General features: G+C 37.0%; 1 protein-coding gene across 38 annotated transcripts in view; it reads right to left on the reverse strand.

Annotated features, from left to right (window-relative positions):
- The window catches only part of NRCAM (neuronal cell adhesion molecule), a 156,325-nt gene that overhangs the window by 48,710 nt on the left and 83,231 nt on the right, over positions 1-24,384 (reverse strand). For 17 of the 38 annotated variants that reach the window (XR_008449276.1, XM_054063551.1, XM_054063542.1 and 14 more), the window contains 10 exons: positions 22,731-22,912; positions 20,434-20,451; positions 18,599-18,704; positions 15,547-15,743; positions 14,948-15,070; positions 14,421-14,591; positions 13,922-13,978; positions 11,713-11,824; positions 9,547-9,731; positions 7,928-8,059 (listed from right to left, as the gene is read on the reverse strand). Coding sequence is in view for 37 of the 38 variants with exons in the window: in XM_054063551.1 (XP_053919526.1) it covers positions 7,928-8,059; positions 9,547-9,731; positions 11,713-11,824; positions 13,922-13,978; positions 14,421-14,591; positions 14,948-15,070; positions 15,547-15,743; positions 18,599-18,704; positions 20,434-20,451; positions 22,731-22,821 (1,192 nt within the window). In the remaining variant the exon portion in view is untranslated. Of the gene's footprint in view, positions 1-7,927; positions 8,060-9,546; positions 9,732-11,712; positions 11,825-13,921; positions 13,979-14,420; positions 14,592-14,947; positions 15,071-15,546; positions 15,744-18,598; positions 18,705-20,433; positions 20,452-22,730; positions 22,913-24,384 lie in introns of those variants that run through there. The other 21 variants (XM_054063617.1, XM_054063583.1, XM_054063626.1 and 18 more) reach the window with 6 other exon arrangements.

Below are 24,384 nucleotides of genomic sequence, written 5' to 3' on the forward strand. Positions count from 1 at the left end.
GAGAGGGCCACTTAGAGCTCGGGACTGTGTCCACATGGCTTTTGAACATCTCCAAAGCTGGAGACTTCACAAACTCTCTGGGCAACCTGTGCCAGTGCTCAGACACCATCACAGTGATAATGTGTTTTCTGATATTTAGAGGGAACCTCCTGCATTTCAGTTTGTGCCCACTGCCCCAGTCCTGTCATTGGGCACCACTGAGAAGAGCCTGGTTCCACCCTCTTTGCACCCTCCCTTCAGGTATTTATATCCATTAATAAGATCCTTCCTCAACTGTCTCATCTCTAGGCTAAATAGTCACAGCTCTCTCAGCTTTTCCTCTTATGTGAAACATTTCACTCCGTTCATTATTTTCATGGCTTTTTGTTGGACTCTTTCCAGTATGTCCATATCTGTCTTGAACTGGGGAGCAAAGAACTGGACATGGTACTCCAAGGGTGGCCTCACCAGTGCCAAGTAGAAGATTAAGATCACCTTCCTTCACCTGTTGGCAATACTTTGTCTAAAGCAGCCCAGGATACCGTTGACCTCCTTTGCCACAAGGGAGTATCACTGGCTCATGTTCAACTTGGTGTCCACCAGGACCTCCACTCCCATTTCTGCCAAGCTGCTTTCCACCCTGGTGGCCCTCAGCACATACTGATGCATGGAGCTGTTCCTCCCCAGGTGCAAGACTTTGCAATTCTCCTTGTTTAACTTCATGAGATTCTTGTCAGCCCAATTCTCCAGCCTGCTGACATCCCTCTGGATGGCAGCACAACCTTACGGCCTATCAGCCACTCTACTTAGCTTTGTCTCACCAGTAAACTTGCTGAGGGTACAGTCTGCCCCATCAGCCATACGATTAATGAAGGTTTTAAACAGGACTGGCCCAGGGGTACACGACTAGTTCCTGGCCTCTAACCAGGCTCTGTTGTCACTGTTCATCACCCTATGGGCCTGACCCTTCAGCCAGTTTTCTGTCCACCTCACCACCTGCTTATCCAGGTCACACATCAATGAGTTCTCTATGAGCATCTTATGGGAGACGCTGTCAAAGGATTTACTGAAGACCAGTTAGACAACTTGGCCAAGCATAACTTCCTCTTGATGAAGCTGTGCTAACTACTCCTGATTATTTTCTTGTCCTGAATGTGCCTGGAAATGGTTTCCAGAATTAGCTGCCCCATCTTCTTCCCAGGAATCAAGGTGAGGATGATCAGTTTGTAGTTCCCTGGGCTTTCCTTCTTGCTCTTCTTGAAGACATGGGTAACATTTTCTTTCTTCCAGCCTTTGGGCACTTCTCCCAGTCACCATGACTGATCATAGAATCATAGAATCATAGAATGGTTTGAGTTGGAAGGGACCTTAAAGATCATCTAATTCCAACCCCACTGCCACAGGCAGAGACACCTCCCACTAGATCTGGCTGCTCAAGGCCCAATCCAACCTGGCTGTGAACACTTCCAAGGATGGAGCATCCACAACTTCCCTGGGCAACCTGTTCCAGTGCCTCACCAGTCTCATAGTGAAGAATTTCCTCCTAATGTCTAGTCTAATTCTGCCCCTTCCCAGTTTACAGCCATTCCTGCTTGTCCTATCACTACATGCCTTATCCTATCGCTACATGCCTGATGAAAGATTATTGAGAGTGGCTTTGCAATGGCAGATGCCAGCTTCCTCAGCATTCGTAGGAGAATCCCACTGAGTTCCAGGGACTTGTAGATGTTCAGTTTGCTTAAGTATTCTCTGCCCTGATCCTCTTCCAGCATGGGTACATCTCAAATCAACCTTTCCCCCTGGTCTCTGGGACCGAGGATTCCTGAAGACTGGTCTTGCTAAAGATGACTGAGGCAAAGAAGGCATTCAGTACTTCAGTCTTTTCCACGTTCTTTTTGTTTCATATTTCCTGGGAAAGAGAGTGATGGCAGGGCCACTCAAGCACCACTTGTTTGCCTATACGAGGAACCTGGTCGCTTTACAGCACGGCTCCACAAGAAGGAGAAAATGCTTTTGACATGTTTGACAAATGCTAATTGGGCATTGACAGACAAAATAGTAAAGAATTAAATAATACTTAAAATGTCTTTGTACAACTGGGATAAAGAATGATGAGGATTTGTTATAGACTGTAATACACAGTTGAACATGTGCCCTGTAACAACCAACACTTAGTCTTAATAACACTGATTCTCAAGTTAAGAATGCAATTACATCCTTTCTGGATAAAAACCTGATTACCTTGTTTCACCTAAGTTTTCCATTACTTTGCATAACAAGACACCTTCTCAACTCTGTAGCTGCTCTGTACGGCATATTACTGTACAAAGAATGTATAGCCTCCATTAGATAATTTTATCATAGTTAGTCACCAGCACCCTGAATACCTTCTGTTCATCTGAATGCATACTTCCATCTGTTTCATAAACTTTAGACAGCTAAAGCAAGTACTTGTGTTAGTATGTTTAAATAACCACTAAGGCACCATAATTACTTTTTTCTTGTGGAAAAAAAGGCAAAACAAAATGTGATCTCTGAACAGAAGCAGTTAACACACACTATTATGCTTAACACTGAAAGAAAAAACAACTCCAGATTTTGTTGAGATATTTTACCCTTTTCTGTTGAACTATTTCTTTTTCATGACCAATTTTAATAGCTTGTTGATGTATATTTACGCAAATTGAGGAAGTGAAACACAATGAAGAATAGAACTATTAACTGATGAAGTAGTATAAAATCTAAAGTTATCAGCCCAAATAAACTTCAGCCTGATCTGTAAGAAAGATATGTATTTTAGGCAGAAAATTATTAAAACAGGAAATTAAGATGTGAAATTAGAGAAAAGTCTAACGACTTTATATTCTTTGATTCAGATCCTTAAGCCCTGTATAAAATTAGGGATAAAAATCCATTTAGAGTTGTGGGTTTTTTTAAACTTACTTTAACATAAAAATGATTTTTTTATTGTGAGGGTTATCAGATTCTAAAAAAGGATGCTCACGGAGGTGATGGAGTCTCTGCCCTTGGAGATAATCAAATCTGTCAGGACACAGTCCGGACCAACCAGATGCAGATAACCCTGCTTTGAGCAGATTGGTTAGACTAGATGTTCCTTCCACACTCAGCTACGCTGTGACACAACGGTTTTAAAATAACCTAATAAACAATGCTGATTGAAATTAATTCACTAGAAAGGAGGTATATACCTATGATTGTGATTCTCTAATTTGCTATTCTTTAAAAAAGCTAATAATGTGAAATTCATCATTCCTGAAATCAGCTTTTCTTATATTGTCACCATATTCTGCTGTACAGCAAAATGAGTATAAGATCAAGCTGACATCAGTAGTTCTCAGCTCTGCTAACCTAGACTTCAGGTCCTAGAGGGCACTGAAACAGGGTGTTGTTTATTGCTTCACAAATATGAAGTAGCATATAGAGGTAGTATATATCTTTTCCCAGAAGCATGTAGTGGATTACAATTGTAGTTTGTAGGATATGTGATCATTAACTGTTTCTATTCTGCAGTGAAAATGCTGATGTCACCCTCAAATGATGTACTAGGGATTCCCTCTGGCTGAAAACAAGCTGGAATGGGACAAAATGACTCGACTGCTTTTCCCTGTCTTAATGAGAACACACACATACATCTCACCCAGATTAGTAAAATGTCACAGCAAAACACTGTGAAAGTAGATGATAATTTCTTTCTAGAAAAAAAGCAGAAATATTCATTACTGTCTTTAGATGCTTCCATCTTCTTTAGCAAATCAAAATTATGAATCAAAGCAATCAGTCCTGTTATGCGTTCTCAGTGACTCTATGTGCTCGTTGGAAAATGATTCTGATAGTACTATTGCCCACGAAAGGGCAGCAAGCTGATAACCACAACAGCTATGACTGTCCTTTGACTATAAAGTGCAGAATGAAAAAACTTGATAATGAAATGTTTTCACATCTGCTCCACTTCCTAGGCCAGATGCACAGTTCTAACACGACAGCCTAAGCGGTGGATAAATACCTCTCTTCTCTGAGACTGAACTCCTTGGGGCATCCAAGTCCAGCAGATTTCTCCTTACCCTCCCATGGCTGTGGTGCACAGCTTGTGTGTACACTCACAGTGAACATGACGGATAATGATTCTCTGAGCCAGGGATTATTGAGGCCTTTCATGAAGGAAATCTGAGGGCTAATGTTTCTTCCTTAAATTCAATGTGATTACAAACGGAAACTAAAATGTAAGATTCAATGTGAAATGTGATATAAGTAAGTGAAGAACGTGTTGAAAGAAGATAAACAGAGCCTTTCGGTGCACTACTTTGTATAAATCTAATTGTGTGTATTTAATATTTAATAGCTCATCATGGACTATAAACCACTGAACCACTAAATTAGTCTTTTGTGCAGTATTTGCAATGCCTTTCTGAAGACCCAATTATAAAAGCGCTTCCCTTTCCCAATTACTCTGGGTTGTTACTTTCTTAAAAGTTGAGATACTTTATGCATCGTTTCCCTTTTGTAAAACCATGCTGAATATCTAAGCAATGAAACACAATGGATTATGCAGCAGTATAAATAATGCAGATCTCGAGTGTTAATTGAAGCACAAGGCAAGGCAGAGTCATGGCCTGAACTTTCAATTGCAACTTGCCAAAGTAATTCTAATTGACTTCAACAGGACTATGCATGTGAGTTCAAATTAGTCCTGTGAGTAAACACTAGTTAGGTCTTTATCACTCCAGCATGCCTGAAGCAGCTTGTTTTTCAGACATGCTGGAGTTTTTAAGCATTACTACTGAAGAAAATTAATTAAAATATTTCAAAGAAATCTAAAACCTCCCTTTAAAAATCTTTTTACTCTGATTAATATAATCTGGAACAAAATTTACAGTATTTCAATTTTTTTTCATAGACGCTAAAGACGCACTAAATTTTTCTTTATTCTACCCTTTTCCCTTTCGGTATTTAAGCTTCACCCTTTGACTGAGATATGGATGAATGGTTCTTTCTTCGACATTCCTCCTTCCTTGTCTGACTCTATTATGGAAAAACAAAACCGGAAGAATTAAGCATCCCCCAGTTGTGCTTTGCAATAGAAAATTAAAGTATTGCAAACAGATTATTGGGCCACAGGAGGCATATTGTGGTATATATGATGACAGCAGGGCTTTGAAATTCAAATGTAGCTCTTTTTCTTTGAAATCTTGCCACGGGTGTAGCGCTTTCAGCACTGCCCTGAAGCTGAAACAGCTGCTTTAGTTTCCTTTTACTAATCATTCAGTTGGAAGAAGTCAGGCTCAAGTTCTGTAATTTAGTAACAAGTGAACAAAAAGGCACACTGTACTTGCTAGTTGCCAGACCAGCTTTTGATAACTCAGAATAATTGAAAATCATAAGAATCATAAGACCTCTACTTTCTGTGATTGCAATGCTCCCTTCTTAAATGCCCTGACAGACTCAGTGTACTGGAGCATTCAGTAAACTTGCACTTAAAATAGTTAAGGTTGTAACATCAGCTTTTCTAAGCAGTGAAATTGACCTTTAACACAAGGCTAAGCTACTCATTTATTTCCTGCGTTCCTTTCTCTCTGATTTTTTCACTACTGAGGTTGAGTGGGTAATTCAATTAAAGTCTCTTAATTTCAGTTCCCCTCAATAAGACTCAGTGTACTGATTCCTAAAGTCCAGCCAGCCAATACATGCTGTCCTTGTATTTCAGAAATTTGGTGGCATCCTGCAGGTGCTTCTGAAAACTCTGTTTTTTACTGTTTCACTGCTATTCTGCAGAAATGCAGAACACATCATTGCTTTCTGGAAAATGTTCTTGTCTGTCTTTTGAACAGCATGTCCCACAGCTTTGACAAGGAGGCAGTGCAAGGTGGAAAAGTGAATCTCATAGCTAGGTGAAAAAGATTTTACTAGTCAGGAGACCTGAAAAGAAGAATTAAACCACCAGGAAACCAGGATAAAAATCTCCTTAAAACATACAAAAAAGTTTAATGGCAACTATGTAGAAAACAGTAAGGAAGATAAGATCATCCAAACTCAGAAAGGAAAGAGCAGGGCAGGTACCAAACTTTAATTATAAGGCATGCATTATGATATATTTACATGCAATATATACAATAGAAAATTACATTGGTATTTTCCTGGGTTCCTGTAACACCCAGTGTTTGATGAGGTCACAGAATCACAGAATGGTTTGGGTTGGAAAGGACCTTAAAGATCATCTAGTTCCAGACCCCATGCCATGGGCAGGAACACCTTCCACAAGGTCAGGTTGCTCAAAGCCTCATCCAACCTGGTCTTGAACACCTCCAGGGAGGGGACATCCACTACTTCTCTGGGCAACATGTTCCCGTCCCTCACCAGCCTCACAGTAAAAAAATTTCTTCCTACTATCTAATCTAATTCTCTCCTCTTTCAGCTATAAACTGTTACCCCTTGACCTATCGCTGCACTCCCTGATAAAAGAGCCCCTCCTCAGCTTTCCTCCAGGCCTTCTTTAAGTACAGGAAGGCTGCTATAAAGTCCCCCCGCAGCCTTCTCTTCTCTTAGTTGAACATGACCTACTCTCTCAGTCTGCCCTGTATGGGAGGTGTTCCAGTCCTCTGATCATCTCTGTGGCCCTCCTCTGGATGATGTCTGTTTATATATCTTATTTAACCAATGGAAACTTAACATTTTAAATCTCAGGCTAGAGATCTCATCTTACCTTTAGTTAGGATTCCCAAAGCATGTTCTTTGCTAAATATTTCTATCTGTTTCAGTATATATCCTTACTTTCTCCACCGCGAAGTTCCATATTTTTACCTCCAGTTCAGTTCCACCTCTCTATATCAAATATTTCAAATACATCTAATGAAGATTCTCATTTACCTGTTGCTATATCCTACATTCTCATTGTAGAGAATCCTCTTCCATGTTCCAAATTCTGTGAAACTCACTGACAAATATTTCTTGAAACTCCTGAATGTTATGCTGTCATATTTTCAATAGGTCCACACAGATCAGTATTTTAGAGAACATTATCTCTCGTGAATCTTCAGGGTAGACTGATTTATAATGTTGTTTTGTGAAAGACGATGGATGAAGATAGAAGAACCAAGTGTGGTTTTACACTACAGGCTATGCCGAGTGCAAACCAAACTGACAACACACTGCAGTGTCCTCCAGCAAGTTCTTCCCAAGCAAAGTCATGCTATATATAGTAGCTATCTTGTATCTGGCATACAGTGTTGCCAGTCATAACACAGCAATAATTAAGTGACTCAATCACCAGTTCAGGGTTGCTTTTCTTACCCATGCACACAGAAACAGCTGTTTCCTTGCCTTAAGGGTTCCTTTTCTTTGACACCTACTTGGCACAAGCTGTTTGCCAGGCACTTGCTGATGCATTCAGTCAGTTTTGCTGCTTCTGTTGGTTTATAGTGGTAAAGCCTAGAAGGCTCAAACATACTCTAAGATGCAAATCCAGCAAAAGTTCCCTGTACATCCACAGAGGTGAGGATTTGACTTTTTAAGTGACCTTTACGATTCCTAGACAAAACTAAGCGTTGCAGTGGGGCATTAAATGAGAGATCTAGCAAACACGACAGCCACAGCAACACAACAAAAATTACATCCTCGTGATAACCCTGCCAAAGAAGAATGTCGCAGCTTTGTTACTACAGCCCCATCACAGCAAGGATACTACCAGCACAACACTATACAGGATAACCAGGAGTATGGTCACAAATTTTAGTGCTGTCAAGCACATTAGAAGCACATTTTGTTGTTCCATGTTTATGAACCACAGTATTGTTACCACCTCATTTATAATTTAGTATTACCTGTCAGGAAAAAGCTACTCAAATACATGTTCTTCAATTATATTTGAAAAAAACACCCTAATATTCCTCATATTCTCTTGCTCACCCTCCCATAAAGTAATGAAGAATCTTACTTGCTATGGGAACTCCATTTGCTAACCAGCTTATATTAGGCTTTGGGTTGCCATTAGCTCTGCAGATCAATGTCCCGTCTTCTCCAGGAGACAAGACCAAGTTTCTGGGTGCTGTTATCCAGTATGGGGCAGCTGGAGTTACAAAGAGAAACACAGCAATCATTTTCCAAAATTACATACAGAAAATTATAAGGTACAGTCATGGTAAACAGAAGATAATTCAAACACGGTCTGTATAGACATAGACTTACACCTACACTGTTAATTTTTTAAAGGTATACTTATGCACGTGATACTTAATGATTAAGCGGTAGATTATACTTTGGCTAAACTGAGCTATTTGCTATCTGCTGCATTATAAAGGGGGTAGCTATTTACTTCAAAATTCTGAGATAAGCAACAAAAGGTTGTTTGTTTCATTCAGAGTTGCCTGCTTTGAATCTAATTTGCCTTTCCTAAAGAAAGAGAAACTTATCTGAGTATAGCATCTGCAGAGACTAGAGTGGCCTTTTGATTAATTTCAGAGATATCCATGCTTACAGTAGTTAGGCTGTTAGGAATCAATTTAGGTTTGACTACATAAAAAGATTTCATGGCAAGGATGAAATTCAGAAACAGCAAAATCCTTGGTCTCAATGAATTCAGTGGGTGATTGCACAGAGGCCAGATATTTATCTGAGACAGCTGAAAACACAGAGAGATCAACATGGATAGAACACTCCTTACCAAAAGATATGCATCCATGTCTACATCTCTTTTACAAGAAATAACCACAAACACTATATTTTATCGCATCTGGGAATTAATTTTCAGATTTTGGATTGATGGACAGATGCAAACAGAAAATGAAACTTCTGCTGTTAAAAGAGAGACTGAATGCAATCATAAAATTATGCTGGTCTACAATAAAAGAAATTGCTATTTAGCATGCAAAGTAAGCAATACAGTTGACTGCGTCAATGACTAATTAGCTGTCATTACAGGTTTTTTTGTTTCATGGTATTCAAAACAATTCTTATTTGGACAAGCATACTGTAACTGTTTTTGGAACTAGTAAGACATCATCTTAAAATGAAGAAGATAGAAAATGAAGAAGATAGAAAATCAGAAATGTCAATTTAGAGGACAAAAGGAAGACTATAAGACTATAAGACAAATAATAAAATAGAGAAGATAAAGAATCTGGGCTATGTGAATGGAAAGAAGAAAAGATGGAGAAAATAAGAAGATGAAGAAGAGAGAGAGGAAGGAAGACACAAAATACAAGGGAAAGAAGTAGTCTAATGATAGCTAATTAAAGGATATAAAATAAATGTAGCACTGGTACAAGCTAAGAAATTATTTTACTACTGTTAGAGTACAGTCTCAATTTGGCCTGTTGCTTTACAAAATGGCATATTAAAGAAAAAGAGAGTAGAGATAGTAAAGTCTTTCCAGTAGTAGAAATCAGTTGGTTCAATGATAATTTCCTCAGGTTTTTTTTGTTTCGTTGTTTTTAATTGTGGGGGTTTTTTATCATTAACATTCATCCTTTCAGCTACATTTTACCCTAGAAAGATTACTTCAGTCTTCCATTTTGCATGCTGACAATATTACATTAAGGATTATTTTGGTATTACCTTTCACAGTTACTGAAATGACATGATGAACAGAACCTAATGTATTTCTTGCTATACATTTGTAGTTCCCAGAGTCGGCTTCAGAAACATCTATAATCTTGAGAGTTTTTTTAAAGTTTTCAAAAAATGTTCTGTTGGCTGGCAGTTCCCCACCCTCTTTAATCCAGCGGATTACTGGTGTGGGTCTGGAGAAACAAAAGCACAGATCAAATTCAGGGATCGGAGAAAAGGAAAATGAGAGTTCAATACATTATTCTTTTATATATATATTTTATAAATAATTATTTTAAGAGCCTTTACCCAGATTTGGGGGCACATTCAGCAAATGTGCAAAACACGCCAACATTTGTTTCTTGGAAATGACAAGCTCCACTAATGCTGTCAATAGCCATCTGTTTGTAGGCTTAATAATTATAGAATACATTTGTCTCCTGATTAATCTAAAAGCCCTGATGGCTAAGAAATGACTACAAGCATATCACAAATCTTCTTGCACTTATACTGTTAAATCGTTATCTGTTGCACTTTAAAATGTAGTTTCTAGATAATGACAAGTTTATCATTGTGCTTCATTTGACCAATATCCTAATGCTTTGTGAACGTCATAAATTTTAGAGCTGAGCTGTAAGGAGACAGAAATATTTCCTATGAGAAATCAAGAAAAAACCCCACATCAGCGCTGACTCAAGTATAGCTACTTGTCACTGCACCGTGTTTAACACTTGGCTATACCCCATGTTGTCCACTGAAGTCAAAAGCTGCCCAAACACATGGAGATATACTTTTAACACTACAAGAAACTACAAAGTGTTGCTCACTGAGTAGAATGTCCTTTCTTGGACGGTAATGATTCAAGGCAAATACTCCTTTAGAAGTCTACTACCACATATTTTCTAACAGGGACTTCTAGTAAAGTTTACTTTCAATTATAGCATCAATAATCAGGAATAATTGTTTCAAACAAAAATCTCAATCTGGCCCTTTATGGACAACCACGAAAGCCTCCTTCATCATCATTTTTTTTTTTTTTAATTACATGATGACTAAAGACTTCGCTAAAGCAATATAGTGTATAATATTCGTGTGTCCCCTCCATTTTTATGCAGCCATTTTACTGGATTGCTGAATAATTTTATTGCAGCATTGTCAAAAAGCATGTAACTATACTGCAGACGAAGATTACCTGATCTGACGCTATTCCCACTCATCAGTGTGGTTTTGATACTGGTGCTGATGCAAAGACACCTGAGCAGATCACAGCTGAGACAGAAACACGGCATTGATGCTTTGTATCAAGCTGTGTCAAATGGTGCTTGAGTGTGCCCTACAGAGCTTATGCGAGTGAATACACATGCATGATGCTGCGCTGCATCATTTGCAATTATTGGCTTTCCTCAAGGCTACTTGATGGCATTCTGCATTATATGCTTTTGTGCGTTGTAAACACATTTACGCTTCCTGAAATAAGTATTAAAGATTTTCCAATTCTGCACTAACCAATCTATTCTAAGATTTCTCCCTGAGAATGAAACTGATTTAAGACAAAATTAAATCATGAAGTTAAATTGCTCTTTAGTAATTTTCTATTTGCACAATAACCAGCAGAATAAAACTTGCATTACATCGAAGAAACAAGAACCAATTAAACTCAATTACAATGAGAAATTGCATGTAAGGAGCTGAAGGTACATTCTAACAGCTCCTGCCTAGCTCATCTGCTAAGTAATTATTAGTACACGTAAGCAACTTTTCTAGGTTAGACCAGAAGATTCGTGTCTATTTTTATATAATTTGAGAGCCTAATGACTGTAAACTTAGGGAAAAAATAATAGGATTGATACCTGCGTGCAATTCTGCAGATCTGTGTCTGAGTTTACCCCGTAGCATTTTTTGCATGTGTCCTTTAAAAAAAACACGGTACAATCTGAATCCTGTGCATAAGGGCTTGGAGACGTGAGAAGGTAGAGGCCATACTTATCTTGTTGCTCAGCTTCAAAATCTGCTGATTCCCAAGTAAATAGGTGGAGTTCCTTAAAAAACTATTTTACATTTCTATTTCTTTGAAAAACCTACCTTGTGCAGTGTTAACATGTTAAGCATTTCTTAAATGTTTCCCACTGTTTCTGTGTATTTATTTAGAAAAACACTGTCTAAAAAGTAACTCACAATCCCGCTGCAATGCACTCCAGCAAAAGCACATTTCCTCTGAGTTCCACTTTGGTACTTGTGCTGCCTGTTGGTGTTAGAAGAACCGGCTGCCTCTCTGTAACTGACTTTGCTGGAACAAGAAAAAATAAAACAATTAATTCCTAATGCATACATCCATTCTCACATTTTGGACAGATTTTTGCTCCACACTGGGAATTTAATTAAAAATAATTGTGTTACACAACTACACAGCTCAATAAATTAGGTTTTTCACAGACATAACACATCTCAACTTGTTAAATGCTGTAATTTTGAACACATACATGAAAAAAGTTGTTATTATTAAAGATCAGAGTAATTGATACATAGTTTTCACAGAGGCAACTATGCAGCCTGATGGATAGATGCTGAGTGTAATCCTAAGCAGTCCCTATTAACTTCAGCAGAACTATTCGAGGGAGTAAGAGGTCACAGATGTGAGTCATAGCGCAAGACAGTGTTACCAGTGATTTCTGGGCTTCCATCAAAACAGAAATAAAGTGAAGTTATTGCATTAAGAAGTATAAGCATTGAGGATAAAAGGTACTCTACAATCTGCAATGTGCATTGATCAATATTTTCTAGACAGTGTGAGGACTCTTTTCAAAAGTTAAGCCTTGTATTCTCCCCTTACTATGTACATAACTTTAATTCAAGCTGTTCCTCACTCTGTTAATAAAGAACCATTGATCAACCCGCAAGAAATAACCACAGTAAACAGACATCTATGAATATCAGATCCATTTCTGACATTATTGTCTGTTGGCTCTTGAAGTATATAGATTTCATGTGCCTTCATGGAAGGCACAGAAAGCACAGAATAAAAGTGCTTTCTGTAATGGAGTGCTTTCTCTAAATACTTTCATATTCTTTTATATCAATTTTAAAATACAGGATTAAAGTGATCTAAAGTTCAGTAGCAGTCTGAATCACTATAGTAAATTACTGTATTGTTCGAAATTGTGAGCAGAAACATAATAAACTCTTGTTTATTAGGTTGCAGGGTTTCCCGATAGTTTCACATAAGCAGAACACTTAATTTTAATACAGCATGTGCTACAAATTCTATAAAAACTAGTGAACAAACAGCTTATAGTTGGGAGAAAAGAGTGGTCTAGAGTCAAGAAAGCAGCTGATGGTCACAGGCAATAACTAATGCAGCCAGTTTTGGCACTGCTAAGGACTGCTGATTGATTTTGCAAGACTATACGAACTGAGAAGAATTATCTCTGGTACTTCTGAGGTGTGAGACAACCAAATGAGGTTTTCCTCACTAATTGTGGCTATTCATTCTGTGTTCAGGTACATAGTTCTCGTTTGCTCCTGAATGATGTTATTATGCAGAGAATTAAACAATTCAGTGCCCTTGTTTTATTTTATTCCTATAAGTTATGGTTTAATATGTACAAAGCCTCACTCAACAAGGAAAAAGACAAAAATTAATAAATATAATGCATTTTCTATTTATCTCACGCAGTATCAAGTAAAGAGTCTACAATCTCAAGTATTATAGTATCAGTGTGGCTCCAAAGTCAGCCTTCCTAAGCATCCATGCACTTATCTAGGAGGATTTAATTCACTATATACATAAGATCATTCAACACAGATAAACGTAAATTTCAGCTTAAACAACAGACAGACAAAACTAATCTTCCCCCTACAAAGTTATTTATACAGATAGCATTAAAGCGTTTAGATTCTAATTATTTTCAGTTTTACACTTATGAAATATGTTAAAAATGAATGGTACATTCAATAAGATATTAAACATGCAATGCATCTGTTAAATACTTAATTGCAGTTATTTATTACACAGCATGTGATATTAATAGTCCTAGTGATAATGAATGTATCAAAGTATGAGGTAAATTGGAGGAAAAATATAGAAAGGCAACACTACAGAAGCAATCAAACAGACATATTTAAAATCTACCCAGTGTGAAAGGACTCATTTATTATAAGTTTATATTTTTATGTGGTGTATGTTACAGTAAAATCAAAACATTAAATATTTGAAAAGATCACACTGTGTAGTCCCTTTCTAAAGTATTTATTATCACCAGCACTAATAGATACCTTTATTAGAAACTGAAAAGGGTACAAAAGGTTAAGTAGCCATGGAAGTGAAGTTAGTTAACTAAATGCTACTGTGAAACAGGGAATATCAGTGGGGACCAGTGTAACTCACCACCATAAATATCAGTGTCACTCAAATTAGCAGCTATAGTGTCATTCAATGAATCCACTGAAATAAACAGAATATCATGAAGAATGCATACAAGTGGGATAAATCAAAATACTGGGAATCAAAGGTGATGATGTGGCCATGGTGAGTTAATCAAACGACTGATTAATTTGTTTCAATAGTTATAATAATCATAATAACTCCATATTCTTGGACATGTAATCCGTGTATTATTTTTTACACTATTTTTTTCAAGATTTCAAATCTTACAAAACATTTTTTCAAAAGACAAAGCCTTATAAAGGAAAAAAATGACAGTTTTTAAAATTAATTATGTCAGGAAAACTGGCAATTACATTTTAAGTTTATACAGTAATGTAATTTCTTATTCAGAATTAAAATGACAAAATTCCCCAGCATAACACTATGGAACTTCAGCAAATAGCTTGAGAATTCTGGATAAACACTATGTAAGTATGTAATTAGGTAACACAATACCTACTTGAAAAGACTTTTACAGAAATGGGTTGTTTCTGCTGTATAGTTTGTGTATGATTAAATCTTGCATAGCAGATATAGTCCTCCCGGCTGTCTTCTGGTTGTACATTAGAAAAATAAAGGTCTCCATTTAGACCTTGGGAAACTCTTTCACTTTGAGGCAGCTTTTGGAAAGCTAAGGGAAAACAAGAACATGTTAACTCCAGTATTATGATCTGCAGACTCCACATTTACTCGATTATGCCCTTCGGGGGTTTGTATAGACCTTTTTGAGCTTCCTCTGCAGCCCCCTTTAGCTCTTCCCATTTCTCACCGGTGGGTTAATCTACAATTTACATTAAGATCGCCATCTGGTTTTGGCTTCATGCTTTTGGGATGCATGTCTGCTTGTTTCTTCTTTCTACGGAAATGGAATTCTTTGAATTTTAATTCAGAGGGAAACTCCAACATCTGTGCTCTCTGTAAGCAATGATGAACTATACAGAAAAAAAACTGCAAAAAGTAAACTAATTCTGCATAAAACAAACTCACCATTATCCATCCAAAATATTATAGGTGGTGGTAAGCCAACAGGAGGCCTGCAGTGTAGTACTAGTGAATCACCTTCTCGAACATGATTTGGTTCTAGTTTTTCTTTAGTCCACAAAGGGGATCCTACAGAGAGTAATTTTATCACACATCAAAAATACTGATTGACAAAAATTCCAGAATTTAAGGACAAAATGCACATAATATTCCAGAAAAAAACCATAAGAACATCTGCATCAGAATTTTAAGTCCTGTCATGTTTACTGAAGATTTGTTTTGCTCTTTTTTAAGTTTCCTTGGGAAAAATTAGGGATTTTTAAAAACATTTTTGTGCAGCAATTATTTGTGGAAGGTATAATCAACTGATTCAAATTATTTTGCCTACTCACTAGATGTTCTGTAACAGTATCATGGAAAGTTTTAACTATGATAATGAAAAAAAGAACATTATTGAATCTGAATGTCAGAAACTATACAATACATTCTAACATGATCTACTTGATGATCAAATTTTTTAAGACAAGAAAAAAATCAAAACATTCGTAAGAAAATAAGCAAACCAAAGTGTTTCACGTTTCATGAACATTAAGAGCTTCACTTACTAGAAGGTCTTATAACAATATTGTTGGAAATGGCTGCTCCTCGTTCATTCCTTGCTGTACACTGGTATACTCCTTCGTATGCTTCTGCCTTCCCACCATTCATAATATTTATGACAAGGGTCCCTGAATTTGGTTTCATTGTTACCAGTGCATCTTTATCTATATCAAAATGAGTTCCATTGCGTGTCCAGGAGAAGCTAAAATAATAAAAACAAAAAGAAAAGTTTCTTCTTCAGTTGCATTTTGCAGATGTGTGGAGAGAAAGAACAAAAAAGAAATTTTTAATAATACATGATATTTAGTGCTTTTTCTTTAGCAGATAAATAATAAATGTTCCCAAACTAAATGAACTGATAAAGTAATAGAGCACCTTTTACTGTAAGAAATCTGACAGTACTTTAAGATAAAAGGCTTGGCTGAACTTGTTAACAGGAGCCAATTCAAAGGCAATATTTTTTAAAAAACAAACATTCAATGATTCTGAAGTCAATTGTGTATGGGAAAGCACTGATATTCTTTCTATTAAAGATCATACAGCAACATCTGCAAGAACTGATATTACTAAAGCTGCATTAGCATTTCCATTATAAAACCTATTGTTGAACGGGCTTAAAAACCTGCCTTTAAAACCTGCTCTGGGCTGAAATGTGTCATCTCAGGTCCCAGCAGGAGATCATTAAATGGTTTGGCCATTTTAAAGTTATGCAAGTGAATTAAAGGCTGTGTGGTGAGTTTGATTTCTTCTCTCTACTCTTACGCAAACAATCCTGATTCTTTAAATGAAATTTTGCAGTCTGATAGCCCATGATTAACATAGGAAATTTATACTGGTGTTACTCAAAGTAAGAGTTGTTTTGAAAAATAGTCACTAAAAATGATGGCTATTAGAACTCACGAAAAAAAAGTAAAAAAAAAAGCTGCGATTCACAGTCTGCAATTTATGCTACTGTAAACATCAATTTCTTGCTTACACTTTGTTAGTGGTCAAAAGTACAGAGAGCCAGACCAACGCCTGTAAAGTGCGACCACTCATGCATTCAAATGCTCCAAACAGCAGTTTTTGTAATTGTTATATTCAGTTTCATAATCTTAAACACAAACACTATATATGCTTCCTGGTTAGAATGCTTCCTAAAAGTATAAACTTATATGATACCAGAAAAGCTCAAATTCTAAGTGACTCCAAACGTGTGATGACCTTTGGCAGTAGGAAGATAGGACTGAACATGCTATTCGCACTTTGTGGTGGAGTAGAGCAGAAGAACTGGACGTGACGAGCAGCTTTGCACCACATTGCAGCACTTTGGGGAGTACAAGCGTGCACAGTGAATGAATAGCAAACCTGTTTCTTATGCACGCCTTGCGAGTGAAGCTGCAGAATGTGGGGGTTCTGTAATGTTCTGCTACCAGTAACACTGAAGGATACAGGGAACTGTAATGTAGCTTCAAATGAAAGGCGGCAAATGTGGTACAAAACCCCTGAATTTCAGGTACAAGAAAGTAAGAATCTTTGCTGCTCAAGCTATAGGTAGCAGCACATCCATAAACCCTTATGCCAGCTGCTCCCACTAATAAGAAGTTACCCTATTTTAACAAAAAATCCACACTTTGGACTGAGAAAGTTCATCTTCAGAGATTTGAAGCAGCTCAAGTTCCAATATGCATTTGAAGTTCATCAGGACTCATGGACCGGTATAGCTATTGAAATAACTTATCTTTAAAAATAAGAAAAACTAAGTGCAAGGTTATAACACTCCTTAGAAAATTCTGCACTTAAATCCTGTCACTGCCTCTGCAACAGAAGAACAAAGTGAGACACCGGTTTGACAGGAAAGATGAGGCTGTACAGCAGAGTCCTGGCACACAACTCAGATACGTCAGTCTCTCAGACAATGCTCTTGTTCTCTCAGGTAAATCTAACCCAAAAAAAGCATTCAAGAGAAGTATCTGTAGAAGCAGTATAGTTCTCCCAAAGCATACAATAATCATCTGATCCCCCTCATCAGCAAATGGACTCTTGAGAATGGCACTGTGCCTGCTATATTAAAACACTGGTAAAAACAGCAGCTCTTTGCCACTCCTATTGTTAGCAGAATACTAGAAAGGCTGGCAATATCCTAGATAATCTCCATCTTCTCCATTCTACTGCCAAGCATAATGACCATGATCCCAAGGCAACCAGGAGGAATAATGTAGACCCCCCCCGGGTTACTCAGCAGTAGTACATTTAACGAGCTCTGTGTGTGTCTGAATGAGCAGTTATAGAGACTGACCTCACTAGTAAGTTGTAGCATTATACTACTGAGAGTAAAGGGATGCACAGTTCTCTTCACAGTTTCTGATACCAGAAGCAGTTCCCAGCAATGCCAGAACACATCATGGCATCGAGCTGCTGTTTCCAGTGCAGGTACTCAGTATCTTGAAATGAGCTATTTTCAAGTATTTTGAGATACTGAAATGGGGCCTTAAAATGGAAGATGATCAGGAATCTGTTATATACACAGGGTTACCATTTCTGCCAAAACCAAAACTTAAGGTTATTTAAAACACCCTGTAAATCAACGCTACTGATCATTAAAACTAATACATATTATAAAACATAACTTCTGACAGAACTCTTATGTATTTCAAGATCAGCATTACATTTGAATTTATTAGTGTTACTCTGGATGTATTCAAGGTCCACTCTTCTTAGATACTGTGCCCGTATCTAAAATGACCCAGTTCATAGTATGGTGTGTCTTTTAGTGCTTTCCATGGGCATTCACCTATCTGCTCTTCTAATAATTGAGTATTATTTTACTGTTAGAGCTTTGGGGAGGAAAAAATACTACAGTTGCCCGATGACTATGGAAAAATATAAACATCAGTATGAGAAAAGTAAAATTTATGCTATTATCTGGTAACTGTTTTGATTACAAAAGTAGGAGTGCACCCGTATTTCTGCATGTGCAAGCACATACATACCCATATACTTGTTAGTTTACAGAAGTTACACTATTTTCTCCAAGTTTTCCTAGGCCAAAGAAAAGCAAAACAAAATGCTACTAACCTAGGAGGTGGCTTTCCTTTTGCTTCACACTGTATTACAATATTCTCTCGAGGGTCAACAATGTAATCTTTTGGAGATTGCTGAGTTATTGTAGGAGGTTGCAACACTTCATTATGGAATATAAGAAACAGAGAGGAATTTAACAATATTTTCAAAGTATCAGCGATACAGTTTTGTAAGCAAAGAAAGCAGAACTGCAATTAGTAACCAAATCACTGAGAGAAAGGTGGGATTTGTATCCTTTGTATTAGGAGGCTGAAGTCCTGTACTCTTGTAAATCAGTGTAGCTATATTAATATCCAACTGAGCTACACTGATTTACAGCCAATGAAGACCTTGGCCAGAAAGTGCAACGAATATAATTTCTATACATCAGATTTCAACAGATTTTCGCAAAACCAAAAGACACCTGAATTCTAAGTTCAACATATCCTGAATGAAGAGCTGTGAGACACATACCCACACAAAATGTTTTTTTGTCACACAGAAGGAAAAAAAGACATTGTTTTGCATTTCTAAACATTTTATGTATTTTAAATTCTCTATGGGTGCAAACTTTTCCCACATTTATTGTCCTCACCATATTGAATTAATCTACAAAGCATGCTTTTTGGCGCTACTTTTCAGGAGTAAACAATGTGTTATAAGACTAAAAAATTACAAAAATAGTAACTACTTTCCAAATAGACTAAACATGTAGGAAACGTCTAGTACTGATTCTCCTCAAAAAAAACCTAACAAATGCATAATTGATCTTGTGAATTGTCCCAGGAGAAACAAACATTTTAACATTTACATTTTATCAAATACTCTAGAATGAGTAGCACAAAACAGAATTTATTCACCTGACAATGTAGTTGTTGCCTACCTATTTGAAGTAATTCATAATCTGTTACCATTATCTATGTGTATTTTTCCATTTAAAAAAACCCTGCTTATGATATCAAGATAGTCAGAAAGCTGCCTTCCTCAACATTATTCATATGCTTATAGTTCAGCATTATCTAAAGGAACCAGTTTAATAAATTCCTTGAATGCTCCTGTCTAATTGTTGTAAATTGTCTGTCCAGCAATACACTTTGCTACTACTTTGGGGTAATTTCTAGTGACTTTAGCAAAATACTTCAGTCATTAGCTAGCTATGTTCTCATGCCTCACTTTAGACAGTTAAAATTGCAAAACTGGCATTTTTATTTTAAGTCTTCCCTAGCATCATACATTAAGTATTCAGTTGCACTGAAAGAGGCAGCTGTCTGTAAAGCCCTACCCTCAAGAAATAGCCAGAAAAAAATCAAATCATGGAATCATAATGAGGTATAGCAGCTAAGCAGAAGAGAACAGGCCATGCAGAGCTGGGTTTTGCTCCTCTTCCTTACTGCAGAAAGAAGAGTGCTTAAAAAAGGAAGGTGACATATTCACATGACGATAACGACTTTTTGTGTATTTCTTTAGAAAGGTGCTTTGAATACAGTCTATTTCCCTCTATCAGGCAGTTCTGTAAGTACATGTATCCCAATAAATTTGGTTTTTATCATATATATTTACTCCTGAAAGTAGTAACAAAACATTGCTCATGCTAGTATTGTGTAAAGATTTTAATGTTCAGACAGCACACGATCAAAAATCACACGATTAATTTGTTTAAAATATCAGAACACCGATTTACGTACAGTAGTATTTTCTGATCACTGCATGCACAAAACATCAAGCTACAGCAAACCAACTATCAACAAAATATCAGAATCACACGTTTTTGAACTGCAAGTTCAATTTGTAACACAATCAGTATTAATTTTCAGCAGCACATAGCCTAGTTTGTGTGGACAGGAACTTACATTCTTCTAGAAGTTTTGCTTTTATTCCCCCATCAGAATCAGCAGTTGAATGAACAAACGGAGATTAAAGAGAAACATTTGTTAGTTAAAAGAAAATTAGCATTGTTGAGAGGGAAGATAAGTATCTCTGACAAGTACATTTGTCACCATTAAAAAGAAAACCTTTAACATATTTGGCACTGTAACCCATGCAGTGATGCCTGAAATTCCAGCCAATATTTCCATTGTCTCAGGTATTACTACATGTATCTCAAAGTTCATGGTATAAAAAACTTTCTTGAAGTGTTGACTTTTTAAGGGCAACCGTGGTATACGGTTTTGGTCTTGCAAGGACACAAAACACTGGTACTGAGGAAAAAGCAAATCAGAATTAATGTAGTGCACTGCCCTCATGCTGCAGTGAAAATCAATCCACCCATATGATTATATGGAAGAACAAAGAGAATGCTGCAGGCTGAAATTACTCTTACACAGACGAAAACACCTAATTCTACTCAACAGAAATGCAATCCCTTTTGGTTTGAAAAACTAATAAACCAAAAAGCATCATCTTAGTTGTCACATTTCTATTGCTTACTTCAAATGTTTTGCATAGAGGTCTCCTCATCACTAATGTTTCAGAGTAAGTCAAACTGCTTTTGGTCAGCTGCATTGTCAGTCGTCCCTTACCTACTCTGAGACACTGACAAGCACAGGAACTGCTAACCTGGATGGTTCAACTGATCAAGTATGTTTTCACCACCAGGTCTCTGTAGTGGGTATGTAGAGAATACCCAGAGAAAATATAAGCCCTTCTCTTGCGGCGCTCTCCCAGAGCCCATTCTAATTGTTATTTATGAAATCAATAACCTCATTATAGATATAATTTTGGTTAATATGGGTTTTTTGGCTAAAATTTCAAGTATGACTTTATCAGATCTAACACACTTATTAAACATTATGTAGTACAGAACAAACTAACTGAGAGTTAACAGATACATCTAAAAGGGCTACTCATTTCAGTCCATTCACACATTCCTGGTTAATTTATCCTGAAGTGTTGCTCTACACATAAGATATTAGAGGAGTGCACAATTCACATTAGTTCCAAAACCACAAGAAGGCTTTAAGGCACTATTTATAGCCTGCAAAAACATTCAGGGAGAAAAAATAAGTTTGGAAAATAAGACATTCATTCATAAAACTCTTAAAACCCTCTTTAAGCCAGTTTATTGCTCTATCTGTGATTCAGATATATTGATCTTGTTGCAGAAATACAAGTCATTGGTTTGAGAGGCTTGTAAATATGCAGGGGGGGGAAAAAACCACCAAAGTAGATGCAACTTATGTCAATGATTACTAAAGAAAAAACATGCATTTATGGAAAGTAGGAAGGTATCAAAACCATGGGAGTAAAGAAAGCCATGGGGATTAGAATCATAGGCAAATGTACTGATGTATTAATTTGCCAGTTTAACACCAGTGCTAATGTTCTCTTCTCTGGTAATTAGCTTAACAAATGAATAGTCCTTGTGAGGTACACCATGGTTCACTGAATTCTGAAAATGTGATCTTGCTTATCTTAAGAAGAAAATAACAACCTGGAGCATAAATAATCTTATAAAATTAGCTACTAGGGCTATAAAACGCAGCTGCTACCATTGCTTCCTTTTCAGCATGAAGTACTACCTTCAAAATTCCCCACTAACACAGGCCTACGTTAGACAAGAATTTCAAATCTTGGGATTTCTCCTCTTCTAGATGTTTCCTCACTGGTTAATGCTAGAGTTTTCTGCTCAGCACTTAAAGTAAACATTTTAATTTAAAGTTAGGTACTGCACTGTTATCAGGCACTGCTTAGGAAATCTAGGAGCTTAACTTATTCTTCTAGATCAAAAAGTAAGATGCTTCTAGTGTCTGAACTTTAGGCATTTGAATCTTGCCAGATCTTATATCAGCCTCTGGAAACCTCTTACGTGAAGATAAGGGTGACTGTTTACAGTAACATGGAATTGTCCTGTTTTTTTCAGCAAAGTGTCACTACGATCTTAATTTCACAAATAACTAGGCTTCTCTTCCCTTCTTCGTTTTCATCAAATAAAGTGCTCAATAAAGACATGCCAAAGTGTGAGTATTCATGACAATCCTATGTAAACCCTTCTCAAGTGAACAACGTAAGTTATTTTACATGCACAGTTCTTGAAAATCTTCAGTGTAAATATTCAATGTGTGAGCAAACACACTCCATATTGGAGTTATCTTCATCCTCCTACAAAGAAATTGACTAATCTGCACTTATTTAGGAGGTTAATACTTACAGTCAAGAGGTACATCCAATGCAGAAATAATTTGGCACAGAAAGAGGACTAAGGAAGCTTTGCTTGCAGATATGTTCTTCTTTTTCAACATGATTTTAGGCTGTATTGAGTAAATCACTCTTGAATATTGAAGTTCAACTTCATCAGACTAGGTAGCTTGTAATAGTTATGTAAATAAACACCTGGTAAATGAAAATAAGAAAATAACAGTATGTAGATACTATAGAGAGTCAATTGATCACATGTGAATCATATTATGAAATACCAGGAGTCTACATACTATACCCAAGGACCAAAGTTACACCACGTGCTCTAATGAAATCCAAGCAGAGATCCAGAACATCTTAGAACACTTAGATCACAGCACTTTCCTAAGGAACCTAGTGAACAACTCCTATAACCTTGTTGAATGGAAATAGAAACTCCTCTTTTAAGAAGTATAAAGCATCAGTCCAGCTACTTAAAAACCAGTACATACTGAAGATAATAGACCTCTGAAGTAGATTTAGGATTCTCAAGCTCTGAATTTCCGCACAGTCTCTCTTTCAAACACCCTGAACAATTCTTGGATTCTTATTTTAGGTATCTACTCCAGTGAAAACATGTCTGGCCAAAAATTTGCTAAGTAAACTGTGGGATCTTAATGCAGCTTTGTGTTAGTCATCTCAGCTTCTCCCTGACTTGGAAGTCTTTCTAAAAGAGAGCTGTAGACTGAATACAGAAGACTTCACGGATTGCCATGCTGAGGTGCTAGTTTATGTAGTGTATAGGTCCCAGGCCCCTATCCTGAATTTCTGATTCCACTCAAAATATGTAACATCAAAATACTTTGTCACTTCTAGCTTGAACCCAAAATCTAATAAACTGGCAGCATAAACTCTCTTCTCCTCCCTTCCTATGTGAAAAGTGGCAGAAATGAAGTTTAAGGGAAATCTGTTCTTTGAAATGTGCTAGATTTTCCCCTCTCACCCAAGCATGATAGAACATATCAGTCTGGCTTCGCCTTTATTTTTACTGCATTCAGGACCAAGCTCTAACTTAGAAGAACGTTGAAGGAGTAAAAACTGCAAGCCCTATCATAATCACTGGTGACCTACAAAGAGCTATAAAATACAGCCTTCAAAATCCAAATGGCGCTTACACAATGCATTGTTAGTAAATGGACATCCACTGAGATGCCAGATGGATCAGAGAGTTCACAGTAACCAGCATTAATTCACATTGAAGAGAGCACTCCCCCAGCTATGCCTACAGATATGAAACGCTATGCTGTCAAGTCCACAAGGAGTAAAAGTTGCAACGAAGCAGCTGCCTTGCAAACTTTAAATAGTTATTTGTGCTTCCCAAAGCTGCTTAAACTAGTCTGTGCTAAGAATTTTCCTCAATCCTCAGGTTACAAAAGAAATTATATATTTTAATTGCTGCTGTAAAAGGACTTTGTATAGTCTTCTGAGCAGAGACTGGAATTGGAAACCAGAACTTGGGTGTGGAGCTCAACCTCTTATCCTACCCTAGCATATCAAACTCTCCAATTCTTACTGTCACTACTTATAGGACAAATATTTATTTCAAGATTCAAATACGCAAGCAAGTTAAGCTCCTAGAGACACACTGCTCCTTGGAGCTCTTGGGAACTGATGACTGGGCCACTGGG

The sequence above is a fragment of the Cuculus canorus genome, chromosome 1, assembly GCF_017976375.1.
Source record: "Cuculus canorus isolate bCucCan1 chromosome 1, bCucCan1.pri, whole genome shotgun sequence".
Lineage (NCBI taxonomy): Eukaryota > Metazoa > Chordata > Aves > Cuculiformes > Cuculidae > Cuculus > Cuculus canorus.